Source organism: Periplaneta americana, chromosome 1 (genome assembly GCF_040183065.1).
Source record: "Periplaneta americana isolate PAMFEO1 chromosome 1, P.americana_PAMFEO1_priV1, whole genome shotgun sequence".
Classification (NCBI taxonomy): domain Eukaryota; kingdom Metazoa; phylum Arthropoda; class Insecta; order Blattodea; family Blattidae; genus Periplaneta; species Periplaneta americana.
The window spans coordinates 124,659,007-124,676,810 of record NC_091117.1 but is presented as its reverse complement, the minus strand read 5'-3'; the positions used below and the strand labels follow the sequence as shown (position 1 = coordinate 124,676,810).

Here is a 17,804-nt window from a genome sequence, read left to right as displayed (position 1 = left end):
GCAGGATTTGCAGTGAAAGAACTACCCTTGGGCAGAGAACTATGAATAAATGAATGAATGTGTATATCCATGAAGAACTTTTTTAAAACAGTTTACAATCCTAGCAATCATTTTCGATGATTTGATAGTGAAAATTCCTTTCCATAATTATATAACCAATGAAGGTCACGAGATAAAAGTGATCATCCTTGCTGCACTTCACATCAAGGATTTCAATTCTAATTACATAAATAACAATACAAATAGAGTGTCACAACGAATTCAATGTTTTGTAACATACCTCCAGTTTTATAACTGCACTCAGAGTCTCCAAGTCTGGTTCTTCTTCGTCTTCATTATCATCTTGTTGTTCACCATCTTCCTCAGTTGTCCGCTTCCTCTTAGATTTACTTTCTGTATGTGGTGACCAATAATCGTCATCTGAACTTTCATAATCATTTTCATGCTGTAAGAAATTAAATTAATAATTGCGAAATTTAAGTCTCATCTGTCCCTAAAGATATAAGACAAAGCCAAAAGTAAAGCTGTAGAAGTTGACCGCTATCATATAGCAGTGCTCAAAATTTTAACTAAGAAAATAGTGAATTCAAGTTTACATCCTGATTGTAACAAGTTATCTGGTTCAAGTATCTGTGGGATTGGTCCTCAGACTTATTTTGCTGTCATTATCACCATCTGCATCATCGTATATATCCTTTTTAGTTAGTTATTTAATGACGCTATACCAACTATTAGATTATATAGTACTGACAGAATTGTTGATTGTGAGATGTGCATTTGGTGAGGGAGAGGATTTGCATAGATTACCTGAAACATACGCAGGGGGAGGGGGTGTGTGTGTGTGTGTGTGTGTGTGTGTGTGTGTGTGTGTGTGCACGCGCACGCATGTCCCATTACTTCCACAGTGATACTATATAGTGATTTTTTTCTTTTTTTTTTTAATATTGTCATTAAATGCATCCTTATTTTACTGTCTTCATGCCACATAATTGTACCAATTTCTGAATGTTGTTACTTTGTAATATATAACTGTTTTACTTCCTTTGTTTTAATCCCTTAAATTGAAGTTTCCAACTATATCACACCTATTACTGACCAGTAATACAGCTAATGTTTTTTTTACCTTGACATTAAGTTAATACAATAATTTCCGATTTAATATTTTTAGTAGTGTTCTGACATAACCAAAATTAAACTTAAACTCAATTTGACATTTTGTTTCATCTGGTATGTCTTTATTTCCTGGGTCGTACCATTTATGATGCTGAAACTGATCAGGAAGAGAAAAAGGAACTGGATGGGTCACTGGCTGAGAAGCCCCTTCAGGGAACGCTGCCTTAAAGTAGCACTGTCCGTGCGGGCGAAGGGGTTTGTGTGCTTTGATGAAGTTGTGAGCTATATCGGCGGTAGCATAGCTATTGGTAGGGCCTCCCTTGCCGGAAAGGTTACAACCGAGAAGTCAGACGAAGAGTGTTCCACGTCCCATCATACCTGATCACATCCTTTTTCCTTCCACATGGGGTTAACTGGCAGCAGGGTTCACAACATTAAGGAATGGTGGCAGAAGAGCTTTTTAAAGGCCAATGGCAGCGTCCGGGGTTCAGTTAGGAAACCTACTGTGGCAGGGTAGATTAGACTCTGCACCCATAGTTGAGGTGACAACCTCACCCCGGAAAAATCATCTTGTTATGAAACCTAATATGTTGCCTTGGAAAGACTGCTCTACTGGAAAATGACCACGGCAATGGAATAGGAATAATGATTTGAACCTGGCATCTTGGGATACACTCTCTATGTATAGAGCTGGAACAATGAAGGAACTGGACAAAGAACTTTGTAGGTACGATATTGATATATGTGCCCTGCAAGAGATTAGATGGTCTGGAGAAAGTATAATAACCAAAAAGGATTTCACTATTATGTATAGTGGAAGTAAAAATGGAAGGCATGAATTTGGAACAGGGTTCTATATCAATAAACGTATGAGAGACAATGTTTTGGAATTTAGCCCTATCAATGAATAAGAATTAAACTACAATTCTATAATCTAACAATGATCGCAGTGCATGCTCCGACAGAGGATAAACAAGATACGTGAAAGAGGAGTTTTATACCAAACTTGAGAAGGTATGTGATTCGGTACCTAATTATGATATGTTACTTGTCTTGTGTTGGGTGATTTTAATGCTCAGGTGGGCAAGGATCCATCTTTATCTCCTATGTGTGGAAAGAACTCACTACACGATTTAACTAATGAAAATGGAAGGAGAATGGTTGAATTTGCGCAGGGACGCAATTTGGTAGTAACAGGTACATGGTACCCACATAAAAATATCCACAAAGGCATGTGGCAATCGTCTGATGGAAAAAACGTGCAATCAGATTGATCATATACTGGTGGATGCTAGACACTGCTCTAATATTCATGATGTGAGGAGTATGCATGGGGCAGATATAGGCTCGGGTCGACCTGGTTGGCGAGTTGGTATAGCGCTGGCCTTCTATGCCCAAGGTTGCGGGTTCGATCCCGGGCCAGGTCGATGGCATTTAAATGTGCTTAAATGCGACAGGCTCATGTCAGTAGAATTACTGGCATGTAAAAGAACTCCTGCGGGACAAAATTCCAACACATCTGGCGACGCTGATATAGCCTCTGCAAGTTGCGAGCGTCATTTAAATAAAACATAACATTTTTATAGGCTCGGATCATTATTTGGTACGTGCCTGGATGAAAGTTAGAGTGAGGAATATGACACAGATGAGAGCTAATGAATTGGACAGATGGAACACTGAAAATTTAATGTGCAATGAGGCAAAGGAAACATTTTTAAAAAAGATGGAAGAGAATGTAGAAGTTAAATTTGAGATGAATGATACGGATGTAGTAGGAAAGAGTAGTAGTATGAATATAGATGAAAATTTGGTCTACAGGTGAACGAGGCCAAAACTAAATTTATGACAGTTTCCAAGAATGCAAGGCTGGCTAGACAATTTGAAGAGTTTGGTACCTTTAATTTCGAAATAGTCGATGAATTTGTATATTTGGGATCTACTATAACTGGTAATAATGACCTTAGAAAGGAAGTTGAGAACAGGATTAAATCGGCCAACAGAGCTTATTATGCACTACTTCCAGTGATGAAGAGCCAGAATGTATTTAGAACTACCAAAATCCAAATGTATAAAACCTTAATTAGACTGATGGTTTTATATGCCGCTGAAATGTGGACTTTGAATGTGGATGTGTGTAAGCGACTCGGGGTGTTCGAGAGGAAGGTACTCAGGAGGATTTTGGGAGCGGTATGTGAAAATGGTAACTGGAGGAAGAGACATAATGATGAATTAATGGCCATCTATGGTGAACTTGATATAGTATCTATGATTAGACTCAGCAGATTGAGATGGATAGGACATGTTGGTAGAATGACGAGCGAAAGGAAGGTAAATCAGATATTCCACAGTCAACCAGAAGCGAGAAGGAGGAGAGAAAGACCGAAGAATAGATGGTGGGATTCAGTTCAGGAAGACATGAGGAGGTGCGGAATTAATGGATGGCTACAGTTGGTGAAGGATAGAACAGCATGGAAGAGGACATTGCAGGAGGCGAAGGCCCACTTTGGGCTGTAGAGCTATGGATGATGATGGATGACTGGCTGAGAAGAAACTGCCTACTGAAGGATGCACTGGAAGGAATGGTGAACGGGAGAAGAGTTCGGTGTAGAAGAAGATATCAGATGATAGACGACATTACGATATATGAATCATATGACGAAACAAAGAGAAAGGCAGAAAATATAAAAAATTGGAGAAAGCTGGATTTGCAGTGAAAGACCTGCCCTTGGGCAGAACAATGAATGAATGAATGAATGTATGAATGAATGAATGATAGAAGCTGGAAATCAATACTGTTGGGAAGCTTAAGAAATTCCTTCTTGTGGGCATTCACCATTGAAGTTTTTGTTACTGGCCATTCTCCACCTTTCTTCCCAATTTCGTTTTCGAGGTCATCTCTTCCTTTTTCTAATTTTTGGTATTCATATATAATGTGATCCACTGTTTGCTCGGAGCATTACATGTGCATTGTCGAAACGGTTATAATAGGACCAGAGCCATCCATCAAGAGGACTGCCAAGTTTGGTGTAACAGAGATGTTGATTTTTAGCCTATTTTTTTACCGTGGGGAAGAAAGACTTGGTTATTTTTCTCTCTGTAGTCATTTGCCATTCCCTTCCCCATTGCTCTTCAATCTCTTCTCGCCTCTCTTTTATTATGTGACTTTTGGGTATTCTCTGATAACAGATTTCTAACGCCGTGAATACTGCTGCTTTTTTTTCGCAACTTTATCTGCTAATTCATTTCTGTGATATCTTGCATGAGCTTTTATCCAGCTGAACTCTATCGTCCAATTTTCATCTTCCGGGATCTTATTTTTTTTTTCTGATGGCTTCTATTAATTCGTTGTGGTTTTTTGGAGTTTCCGAGCGAGTCCAGTATCATCTGGTTATCTGTGTCTGTATCATTTCAGATTTCATTCTGACTCTTCAGTGACTCACTAGTGGCAGTTGGTAAAATGGTGACTGATCAACAGAAAGCATTTTGTGTTTTGGAATATCAGAGTACTCAATCCATCATCACTGCGCAACGTGCATTCTGAAGACAGTACAGAAGACCCACCAAAGCATTCTGCGGTGGTATCGACAGTTGAAAGACAAATGGTGCTTGTGTAAAGGAAAAAGCTCAGGACGACCACGTGTTTCAGCTGAAAAGGTGGAGAGAATCCGAGAGGCATTCGCTTGTAGCCCACAAAAATCAACACGTCGAGCAAGTCGCAAACTGGACATTCCTCACGCAACTGTGAATACCGTGATGGGTGCGAAGTACCTATAAATGTTGCAAGACTGGTTGTTTCCTCAACTGAAAAACTACAACACAAACTTCATCTTCCAGCAAAACGGAGCTCCACCTCATTGGCATAGAGAAGTGCGCCGATATCTGAACGAGGAACTTCCAAACCAGTGGATTGGGTGATGTGCTCAGGATGATTTGTCACTCCTCAGGAGGACCCCACGGTATCCTGACCTCACAGTTTGTGATTTTTTTCTTTGGGGGTAAGTGAAAGAGAATGTTTACATGTCCACACCTGTGTTGAGTAATGGTCAGCACGTCCGGCCACGAAACCAGGTGGCCCGGGTTCGATTCCCAGTCGGGACAAGTTACCTGGTTGAGGTTTTTCCCGGCGTTTTCCCTCAACCCAATATGAGCAAATGCTGGGTAACTTTCGGTGCTGAACCCCGGATTCATTTCACCGGCATTATCACCTTCATCTCATTCAGACGCTAAATAACCGAAGATGTTGATAAAGCGTTGTAAAATAACCTACTAAAAAAAATGTTTACATGCCACCTATGCCAACAATATTGGCTGAACTCTGGGATCACATCACTGCTGCGCTGAGGAACATCGACAATGGCATGCTCCAACATGTATGGGTCGAACTGGACTAGCACATAGATGTGTGTCGGATAACATGAGGAGGGCACATAGAACATTTGTAACGATATGTACAGAACTTGAAAATGTGTTCTTTCGCTTGGCTATTAGTACTAATGGATGGACATTATACATTTGAAGATATACCATGTCAAAACCCGATGAATCATTTGTATAAACTCTGTGTGTGTATGTATATATATATATATATATATATATATATTTATTTTTTTTGTGTGTGTGTGTGTGTGTGTGTGTGTGTGTGTGTGTGTGTGTGTGTGTGTGTGTGTGTGTGTGTGTGTGTGTGTGTGTGTGTGTGTGTGTGTGTGTGTGTGTGTGTGTGTGTGTGTGTGTGTGTGTGTGTGTGTGTGTGTGTGTGTGTGTGTGTGTGTGTGTGTGTGTGTGTGTGTGTGTGTGTGTGTGTGTGTGTGTGTGTGTGTGTGTGTGTGTGTGTGTGTGTGTGTGTGTGTGTGTGTGTGTGTGTGTGTGTGTGTGTGTGTGTGTGTGTGTGTGTGTGTGTGTGTGTGTGTGTGTGTGTGTGTGTGTGTGTGTGTGTGTGTGTGTGTGTGTGTGTGTGTGTGTGTGTGTGTGTGTGTGTGTGTGTGTGTGTGTGTGTGTGTGTGTGTGTGTGTGTGTGTGTGTGTGTGTGTGTGTGTGTGTGTGTGTGTGTGTGTGTGTGTGTGTGTGTGTGTGTGTGTGTGTGTGTGTGTGTGTGTGTGTGTGTGTGTGTGTGTGTGTGTGTGTGTGTGTGTGTGTGTGTGTGTGTGTGTGTGTGTGTGTGTGTGTGTGTGTGTGTGTGTGTGTGTGTGTGTGTGTGTGTGTGTGTGTGTGTGTGTGTGTGTGTGTGTGTGTGTGTGTGTGTGTGTGTGTGTGTGTGTGTGTGTGTGTGTGTGTGTGTGTGTGTGTGTGTGTGTGTGTGTGTGTGTGTGTGTGTGTGTGTGTGTGTGTGTGTGTGTGTGTGTGTGTGTGTGTGTGTGTGTGTGTGTGTGTGTGTGTGTGTGTGTGTGTGTGTGTGTGTGTGTGTGTGTGTGTGTGTGTGTGTGTGTGTGTGTGTGTGTGTGTGTGTGTGTGTGTGTGTGTGTGTGTGTGTGTGTGTGTGTGTGTGTGTGTGTGTGTGTGTGTGTGTGTGTGTGTGTGTGTGTGTGTGTGTGTGTGTGTGTGTGTGTGTGTGTGTGTGTGTGTGTGTGTGTGTGTGTGTGTGTGTGTGTGTGTGTGTGTGTGTGTGTGTGTGTGTGTGTGTGTGTGTGTGTGTGTGTGTGTGTGTGTGTGTGTGTGTGTGTGTGTGTGTGTGTGTGTGTGTGTGTGTGTGTGTGTGTGTGTGTGTGTGTGTGTGTGTGTGTGTGTGTGTGTGTGTGTGTGTGTGTGTGTGTGTGTGTGTGTGTGTGTGTGTGTGTGTGTGTGTGTGTGTGTGTGTGTGTGTGTGTGTGTGTGTGTGTGTGTGTGTGTGTGTGTGTGTGTGTGTGTGTGTGTGTGTGTGTGTGTGTGTGTGTGTGTGTGTGTGTGTGTGTGTGTGTGTGTGTGTGTGTGTGTGTGTGTGTGTGTGTGTGTGTGTGTGTGTGTGTGTGTGTGTGTGTGTGTGTGTGTGTGTGTGTGTGTGTGTGTGTGTGTGTGTGTGTGTGTGTGTGTGTGTGTGTGTGTGTGTGTGTGTGTGTGTGTGTGTGTGTGTGTGTGTGTGTGTGTGTGTGTGTGTGTGTGTTGGTGTGCGCACATGTGTGTAACTCAAATAGCCTTATGAAATAGGTGACAAATATGCACTAATCTAAGCTCAAACCCAAGAGGTTATCTGTATTATAATAGCCTTCTTTCTTGCTCTAACCTAATACCTATATCATTTAATATTGCAACATGTAATTATATACACAGAGCAACCCATATTTATATCCAACTTTTTATTGCACTGTAAAAGTGTAAGCAGTCAGGTTAAGTGACCCATTCCACCACTAAAATGTACTATGTTCCATACCATTTGAAGCACAAATGAAGAATTAATTAAATTTGGAACCAGTGAGCATCAAGTTGGCGTGAAGTCTCTTAATGGTTTTGTAATCCAACATCGCATTTCTCTCCTTCACCATCCTCCACCATCTCTGCACCAGAACTGGGAACTGCCACACCTCTCATACAGTCTTGTCAGCATGGTTACTATTTCAAAATTTATTTCTTTATATAAAACATTTTCCACTAAATTTTCTGATTAAATGCACATCTTTCGGACTACACCGAGAATAAAATTAAATTAAAGCTCCATTTATGCTTCATTTGTCCTTCAAATGATAAAGAACACAATACTTTTAGTGGTGGAATAAGTCACTTAAACTGACTGCTTACGTTACTACAGTGCAATAAAAAATTGGATATGGGTTGCCCTGTGTATATACACCTCTGATAGAGGTTCTGGCTGATATGTACATCCATTATCAGGCAGTACATCTCACTTGATATTATGTGTCAGAGAAAGAACAATTGTTTGTATACATCTGAAGTCTGATTAGTGTAACATGTGGTATATCAGCGATGGAGGGGGAAAAGGAACTGGCCACCCTTCCCCATTATCTCCTGGCCTAGTTGCCTCACAAGTGATGCCTTATTGGTATCACTTGTGAGGTTCAAACCTGTCTATGGACAGTTGATTAAACAACAAACAACTGTGTATGTAGTCATAGACATAGATACACTAATAATAAAACTGTAACCTAAATTTTTCTGGTAATTTTTGCTTTTGTAAAAATAATTGGTGTAAACATATATAATTACCTATCCTGAGACCGAAAATCGCATTTACCTTTTCACTCGAAAATGGCTGAACCAATTCCTATGAAAATTTGTATGTAAGATAAGTTAGTTCTTAATTAGATTTTAGGCTATATGGCATTCAAAATACTTTCTTAAAGAATGTAGTTTTTCTACGTATATATGGACATAGGCTATATGGCATTACATTAACTTCTGAGTAAATAGAGGACTGAGTACAAATGTGCCATAAGGTGGAATTAAAATAGATCCTTAAGCACAGACATTCTGTCGAAATATTATTACTTAATTACAGTCTCCTTCAGGCCATTGGAGGACACATTCCTACACAGCGGAGAATAGGTTAGAACAATGGACTACGAGTTGGAGTTATACCGGGCTAGGATAGGCAGCTGGGTGGCAAGGTCAAGGATGCAGCAGGGAGTGAAAGGGACAGCTTTGGCAGGTCTGTCTGAGCATCTCTTCTTTCACATAGTGATCGCGATACTGTTAATTATTGGTGGTACTGAATTGAATATAGGCCCTGCAAGTGGCAATGAGATGACCAATGTTAAGTGTGGGAGCTGCAGAAAGACTTACGGGTAGGCGTGCTGTGCAACCAGGTGAGAAGTGGTTTCATCTGACATGTCAGAAGATCAAGAGAGAACAGATAGTAGAAGAAACGTGGGTGTATAAGGACTGCGGGAACGAGGCAGGCAATAGGGAGCTCATCGGTCTTCGGAACGAGGTAAAGAAGCTACGCGAGAAGCTACAGCAAGCAGAGCAACGAATTAAGTATTTGGAGGAAGAAAATAAATTGTTGCGACGGGAAAAGGGAAATGGCGAAGAGAAGGAAAAGAAGAAGCATGGTGCGGCAAGCGTCATCATCGGAGACTCCATCATTCGTCACATAGGAAATCTACAACTGGAGCTGGCAACAGAGTGTTACTCAGGCATTACAGTGAAAGAGATGATTAGCGTAATCGAGAAGCAGGAGACCCGGAAAACATCGTGCTTCATGTAGGAACGAACGATTTGCGATAGAGAGGTGTTGATTATATCATGGCAGATGTGTATGACTTAGTGATGGAAACGAAGAAGAAATATCTGGCACCTGGGATCATCATCAGTGGAATCGTCAGACAGAAGGACATGAACTGGAGAAAAGTGGGTCATGTGAATAAAGCTTTCGAGTGGGTAGCGGAGTGTCTTGGTGCAGCACGTTTTGTCGATCCAAACTCCTGGAAAGACAATAGAAGCTTTGGAAGAGACAGAATCCACTTAAACCAGAGGGGAGCTGCAGAAATGGGAGCCCTCCTCGCACGGGTAGTTTCTACAGCTTGGGGCGGCAGAGTCGAGGACCTATCAACAGGCAGCGGGACCAAAGGTCCATCAGCGGACAGTGGGGATGAGGGACTACCAGCGGTTGGAGGGATCGAGGGACTACCAGCGAGTGATGAGGTCGAAGACCTATCAGGCAGCAGAGACCAGCAGTGATGACGGGGTGCCACAGAGAACCAGAACGTTCAAGTAAGGACAGGCCTATTAAGACTACTGCAAGTTAATTGCCGAAGTAGTAGAAATAAACTTATTCCGTTTTGGAACTTAGTCGATGTTTATAATCCAGATGTAATAATTGGGATGGAATCATGGCTTAGGGAAGACATAAATGACTCGGAAATTTTTAAGTCGGATTATAGGGTCTTCAGAAAGGATAGAAGTGAGAAGGGAGGGGGAGTTTTCGTTTGTACTAAGATAGAAATAAGTAGCAATCTTCTGTGGATACATGAGGAAGTTGAAATATTAAATGTTCAGATAAGAAATGAGCAGGAAACCTTAGATGTATTAGCATGTTACAGACCACCCTGTGAATTAGACAATTTAACTTTGCACAAACTTAATGAATATCTTAATACAGTATCAGAAGACCAAAACGTAGTAATTGCTGGGGATCTAAACCTCCCAAAAATTAACTGGAATGGGATTTCAAGTACAAATTCAGACACACAGACCCTTGTTAATGAATTGGTCTGGCGTAATGGTTTCACACAGGCAGTAAATGGTCCGACGCATGACAATGCCCTCTTAGATGTTTACCTACTAAGACCTGTCTCTCTTTGTCAACTCTGAAAGTCTTCATGAAATAAGTGATCATAATAGCGTCTTATTAGAAATTTTCTGGGAAAACACAGTAAATCCAAGGTCAAGTCCATTGGCTGTCTGGAACTTCAACAAAACCGATGTCCATGAATTACAAATGTTTCTACGACAGAAGCATGATAACTTTCTAAGGACTGAAGGAAATATGCAGAATGTGTGGCATAAATTTAAGAGTATAATTTTCGAGGCATTAGTAAAATGTGTACCTTCTAAAATAATTAAGAAAAATCCGGACCCAGAATATTACACTAATTATATTCGCTATTTAAAGGAAAAGACAAGGCATGCATTTAGTAAATGTAAGCGAAGTCATGAGCATTGGGATAAATATGTCGAATTAATTAAAAAAACTTGAGTGTGAAAAAAGGATAGCCCAGGAAAATTTTCTAAAAACTATTTTAAAATAAGATAAAAGTAACAATTGGAGATAGTTTTATAATTATTTATGCAGGAGAAAAGGAAAAAAAATGAAGGGTAATGCTTTTACAAAATCAAAACGGAGAAAGTATAACTGATGACAAAGAAAAATCCGACTTATTAAATTCGTATTTCATTTTGGTTTTCGATAATGATAATGATAATAATGATGATGATGATGATGATGATGATGATGATAATAATAATAATAATAATAATAATGCCGCTGATATGGCTGGTTGTGTCACAGAGTGTGAATTGAACCAAATACTTCTTCTTCTTCTTCTGCCTTTCCAAGGATTGGGGTTTATCCCGTTCCGCGCCAAAGACATTATTCTTGAAACTGGTCTTGAACCAAATACGATTTTCAAAATAACTTCCAAAGGGGTTAGAGAGAGAATAATGAAATTAAAAAATCGGAAGTCTCGAGGACCAGATAGTATTGCCACAGAGATTCTTAAATTAGGTTCCGAGGCCAGAATTCCATACTTAATGTGTATATTTCATGTTTCCATAAATAATGCCGCTATTCCATGTGACTGGAAATCAGCTATAGTGGTACCCATACATAAAGGTGGAAATAAAGTAATGTCGGAAACTACAGACCAATTAGCCTTACATCTGTTGTATGTAAAGTCATGGAGCATTTGATATCGGATTATATTCGTCGTGTTCTAAATGCGAAAGATTGGTTTTACAACCACCAGCATGGTTTTAGGGAAGGCTTCTCATGTAATAGTCAAATTACGTCATTGGTTCAGGATCTAGCTGAAGAGGTAGATAGAGGCGAAAAAATCGATGCAGTTGTGATTGATTTTTCGAAAGCATTTGATTTGGTGTCACATGACATGTTAATAGATAAGTTAAGTAGGCTAGTAATAGATAAAAGAGTGGTGCTATGGATCCAAGAATTCTTAAAAGGTAGAACCCAGAGAGTTAGAGTAGGTCACGAAATATCGGAAATTGGGAATGTAAGTTCAGGGGTGCCACAGGGAAGCGTTCTGGGGCTATTACTCTTTATAATATACATAAATGACTTATGCCAGAACATTACATAAAATGTGAGGCTGTCTGCAGATGACTGCATTATCTATAGAAAGATTAGAAATAATTCAGATGTGGATGCTATTCAAATGGACTTGAATAAAATTTATAACTGGGTGTTAATGCATAGGATGAATATAAATGGTTCTAAAAGTAAGTCTATAACATTTTGTAAAACCCGGGAGTAAACTAGTCTAAATTACAAATTCAGTGGTGTTGTAATTCCGCAAGAACATTGTTGTAAATACCTAGGAATGTATTTAAACTCCAAACTTTCTTGGGGAGAGCATGTTGGCAATGTTAAGGGTAACCCCAAATCGAGGGAAATAGCATATCTAATGTTAGTACGACCATTAATGGAATACGGAACTACATGTTGGGATCCCTATAGAATATATCAGATAAATTCCTTAGAAAGAATCCAGTATAGGGCAGTTAAATTTGTTAAAGGTAAAGGACAAGACGAAAATGATATGATAAAAGAACTTAAATGAGAAACATTGGAAAACAGACGTAGAAAAACTAGAATAACATCATTGTACACAGCACATCTAGGTCAAAAAGCATGGGTAGACATAACAGCTTGGTTAAAGAAGCCAACGTACCATCATGATTTTAAAATCAAATGTAGGAAACAGAAAACGGATGTAGGTAAATTCTCATTTTTAAATAGAACTATAAATGATTGGAATGACCTACCTGCAGTGGTCTTTGAGGGCTGTCCTTCCTTAAGGAGATTCAAGAATAACTTAAAACGATGTGTATAAAGTGTAAATTAAAATTAAGGTGACACTTATTCTTTTAAGGTAGCATGTATTTATTTAGCCTTGGTTTGAATTGTAAGTTTAGTTTAAATGTAGTTTTCTTTATAAGTATGAATAAGGGTATAATTGTATATGTCTTATTTGAACTGTTATATCAGTGAAGTGTGGTGAGTCAGTGAAGTTATGGTTTTACAGTGTAGTGAATAGTTTCGATTAGTGATAACTTATAATGTCAATGAAATGTGTTCTATAGTGTCAGTGAAATGTGCTGTATAGTGTCAGTGAAATGTGTTCTAAAGTGTCACAGTACCAGTGCAGTGAGTGAGATGAGAGTAAAGTGGAAAATTATTATTCGTACCAATGTGAAATTCATGTAGGGCCTATACATATATAGACTGTATTAGGTTCACTTATTAATTAGGTTATTTTATGTATTATTATTAATTGTAATTATTGTATATTCTTATTGTATTGTGTATATAATTGTATTCTGTATTGTATAATTGTATTGTGTACTGTAATTTTATTGTGTATTGTTTACGTATATTGCTTGTACCACTGCCACCCGATGCTTGCCCACTTGCAGTGTAAATAAATACATTCAAATACATATGTATTTGGGGGAGCCATGGTAATATATAGTCCTACGTAAACTTTATTTGGTTCACATAAAATGCTAATTTTATATTACATTTTTATTTCCTTTGTCCACAGATCATAATCGTATTTTTATGAATATTGTCGAAGAATACTTTTACTATAAACTGAAAGTTGTATTGTGTATATAATTGTATTCTGTATTGTATAATTGTATTGTGTACTGTAATTTTATTGTGTATTGTTTACGTATATTGCTTGTACCACTGCCACCCGATGCTTGCCCACTTGCAGTGTAAATAAATACATTCAAATACATATGTATTTGGGGGAGCCATGGTAATATATAGTCTTACGTAAACTTTATTTGGTTCACATAAAATGCTAATTTTATATTACATTTTTATTTCCTTTGTCCACAGATCATAATCGTATTTTTATGAATATTGTCGAAGAATACTTTTACTATAAACTGAAAGTTAATTTTCCAGTTTTACTTTTTTCTTTTTTGTTCCAAGTAGACCTATTTTCCCTGGACCAAAAATACAATGCAAATGGAGTAAAAATAAAATATTTCAACGTGAAGCTCACTGCAGCTGAGTCATTTTATGGAGTAAAAATTAGTATTTCAATGAGGAGCTCACTGCAGCTGAGTCATTTTACAAAGTGTCATAAAATGGAGTTCCCATGCTCATAATTTATCCTATTTGTTTCCTGTGTTTCTTAAAACAATATTTATGTACCATGTTAATTATCATTTGTTTTTATTTACGTAAACAATTATGCAGAAAGGGACCGACACAAAAAAATTTCTTTGTACACAATCCATCCTATAATAACATTGATTTGAAGCGATCAATTAAAGAATATATTCAAGACTAATTTAGAAAAATTGTAAACGACTTAGCCTTGCACCAAAAAGAATGTTCCATGGACCAAACGTCGTATTTTAATTATATAATTACTTCTCAATTTCATCTGGAATTGTATGATGTTGTTATGGCTGAGATACCTACTGTTAATTGTCTTTATTTATAACAGTAGGTTATAACTAATCTAGTATATAAGGACTCATGCTTAGAAGGTTGGAGGTCAGGGTTTGGGAAGGCCACAAGTCGTGCTACAGATGTTGGTTTGCTAATTATCCAGTATGAAATGTTGTGCACTATACAGAACTGTTATCTATTAAGTATACTGTATAATCTCCTCATTGATCACAGTGTCTCTGGACTGGTGTGTTACAATTTTGAGGTTATTTTCAATTATTTAAGTAGTTCTCCCATGTGTGGGGTGGGAGGTTATCAAAGTTTCACCTTACTTTATAATGTACATTGACATTAATAAATGTGTACTGAGAATCATCCAGACTCCGCTACCTGCTAAAAGGGCAGTACTGCATTCTGAGGCTAAGAATTCGATTTGTGCTTCTTTCATTTTAGTGAATAAGTATGAGTTGGTCATTAATAATTTCGAGTAGTATTCTCTGGAAAAAATTCTTAAGTTCATGTTAGATTGATAGGCCTATTACTTGTACATACATATAAATATTAAAACAAAAGTCTCATTTATCCCGAAACATTTCTGCTTCAAGGCAAAACAGTTAGAACTTACCAGACTGGAGAAAGAGAAAACAGTGCTGAACTTTCTCAGAGAATTAACGAATGAGAGCATATTACTAGAACTAGACGGCTTAGTCGAAAATTAATACGCAGTAATATATGTTAGCATTCCATTACGATCCAAATATTGATTATGCTTATTTGAATAGTATTGATATAGGTAAAATAGACAAATATGCAATAAATGAAATGCAAGAAATAGGCCTATGAATCAAATTAATTATATGCGCTGCTAGAAAAGCTTTTCCTCCTGAGATTCAAGAGTCCCAATGACCAATTAAAAACTTATAATAGTACATCCTTGTATGGCAATGTATGGGGCAAGAAACATGAACATTTCGACGAAAAGAATTGACTAGGAGCATTTGAAATGTGGATATGGAGAAGTATGGAGCATGTGAAATGGACAGACAGAATAAGGGATGAAGCTGTGCTAGAAAGCATAGGTGAAGAAAGAATAATGCTGAAAGTGATCAGGAAGACAAAAGAAATTGACTGGGCCACTGGCTAAGAAGGAACTGCCTGCTGAATGATGCAGTGGAAGGAATGGTGAACAGAAGAAAAGTTCAGGACAGAAAAAATGAGATGACATACAACACTAACACTAAGATACATGGATTATATGTGGAGAATAAGAGGAAGGCGGAAAATAAGAAAAATTGGAGAATGCTGGGTCTGCACTGAAAGACCTGCCCTTGGTCTATTGTGAATGAATGAGTACTACATTCGTTATCAACACACCTTTTAAATATTATAAGGCAGTACATCTTATTCTAAATGGCATCGTTTGGTGCAACAGTAATACAAAAAGGCAATTTAATGCTAACATTACAAGTTCAAGGGCAGTCTTATCATTTAATTGGAAGTCATCTTCCAGCTCTCAGTTCTCATAAATATATTTTCTTTTAGATGCTGGTCAATTTTTTATTAAATCTTATGTAAGAAAATAATCAATAATCCGTGGTGCTATAGCCCTTTAAGGACCCAGACCGACCAACCAGCTGCTAGCGTCATGTCCACAAGCCGAAGCAGAGGTGGACGATCATCCAACCATAATCGAGGTATCATGTGGTTACCATGATGTTTCCCTCAGCCATTATAACTGGCTTTTGTAACTAAATTTTGCTACCTACTGTAACTCCGTAGCACCCCAAATGCATCATGATGCTCGGTGTGCACCAGTTCCATACACTGGCTGAGATTTCAGGAGAAAATTTCTTCCCCCATAAGGACTCAAACCAACGCACATTTCATAACGTGACTCTTAGGCAAGATGCATCCTTAGACAACAAGGCCACGGCATGATACTCTAATGTAGTATACCTTGCTTAAAATTGGAATTGATCCAACAACTCCAGAAAGTACTGTATGATAATAACAGTTACACTTACACTTTTAAGTACAATTTTGAAAATAATTCAGCAACAGACAGCTTACAACTTATAATAAGCTAATTTTTCACTAAGTAATAAAAAATCTGTAGATATTTGAAAATATAATAGATTTAAGTCAAAGATTCTATTTGTAACAAGTGCAGAGAAGCACATGGAATGGCTAGTATATATATTTTCTAACCTGATTTCCGTAAGTCTTAGGATTATCTTTCTTCTTCTTTTTCTTATCTTTTTTAGGAGGAGGATCTCGTTCACCTAAAGCATTTTTTGGACATTTATAGCTTAAATGGCCTTCTTCCCCACACTCATAGCATCGTGATTTATCAGGATAATTCTTACGACGTATGAACTCAACACTTCTTCCATTATCAATAGCCAGATTGCTTTTTATTGTACGACCAAACATCTAGAATAAAAAAAAAGCATTCAATATCCGTACAAAAAGCATAGTACAATATATATTACTGAAATGATAAAGCAGCACTCATAAAACAAAAACATAATTCATACACATCTGCAGAAACGTGCACACATATACACTCAGAATGTTTTATAACACGTGGGATCTACTTCAAGGTGCATTCAAGACCTAAAAGAAAAAAAGAAAAAGTTCCTAACAATTTACGCTCAAAACTGATTTGCTAGATGCTACAATACAAAATAGTTTAACTTATAATTAAAACAATTCCGGGCATAAGATAATACGAAGTTTTTCAATTATTTTTCAGGTCAGAATCTTCCAGTGTGGACAGCAACATAGCATATTATAAATCAACCTTTATCTATACAGTGTGAAAAGAGACTTTCTGCATTTATTTATAAGAATAATAAAGTACGTAATTACGAATAAAACAACATAATTAAAATCATTCTAACAGCTACTCTTTATTAGATATTCATATGTTAAAGAAAAAGTAAATCAACTTGGTTGTAACACCGCAGATCAATGACCTGCACTATTAGACATATCAAGCTGGCTTGCGTATCATTGCTTATGCTAAGGGTTGTAAGCTACATTAAGGCCAGTGACTTCTTCCTTATATAACACGATTATATATTTTGTAAATTAATTTAACAGTATAACCATATGATGAATAGATTGCAAGAAAATGTGTTACTTCCTTAATAAATGATGTAATTTGGTAACAGATTACCTTTTAACATAACAATCTCACCCTTTTGCAGATTCTTTCAACATAATAAGCCGGAATAGTTTTAGAAGTTCAAATAAATGCTAACTAATTAACATAAAACAGTTCAAAGTTGAACACAAAATTAATGAAATACTGGTACTGTACTTAGGTGATAATCAACATCCTACTTTTAAAACAACTGTTCAAAGTGGCCACCATTAGCTCGAACACTGGCCTCATATCTTATTGTCCAGTTTTTTAAGACTAGAGAAGCAATTCTCGTTCATTTCATAGTGTTTCTGCAGCTTCAAAAATACGTTTCTGCACTATTTCTGTGCCGGATTTGTCTTGTAAACCTTGCTCTTCTCATAACCCCATAAAAAATCCGAGTTGAGGTCAGGAGACCTTGCAGGCCTCTTTACAGTCCAAAGCATCCTATCCACTTCTCTGGATAAG

At 38.0% G+C, this 17,804-nt stretch overlaps 1 protein-coding gene across 2 annotated transcripts in view; it reads right to left on the bottom strand.

Moving 5' to 3' along the window:
* Positions 1-17,804, bottom strand: part of LOC138700394 (zinc finger CCHC-type and RNA-binding motif-containing protein 1-like) — a 61,633-nt gene that overhangs the window by 15,093 nt on the left and 28,736 nt on the right. For both annotated transcript variants that reach the window (XM_069827016.1, XM_069827008.1), the window contains exons 3-4: positions 16,397-16,621; positions 281-445 (exon numbers count right to left, since the gene is read on the bottom strand). In XM_069827016.1, the coding sequence (XP_069683117.1) occupies positions 281-445; positions 16,397-16,621 (390 nt within the window). The remainder of the gene's footprint in view (positions 1-280; positions 446-16,396; positions 16,622-17,804) is intronic.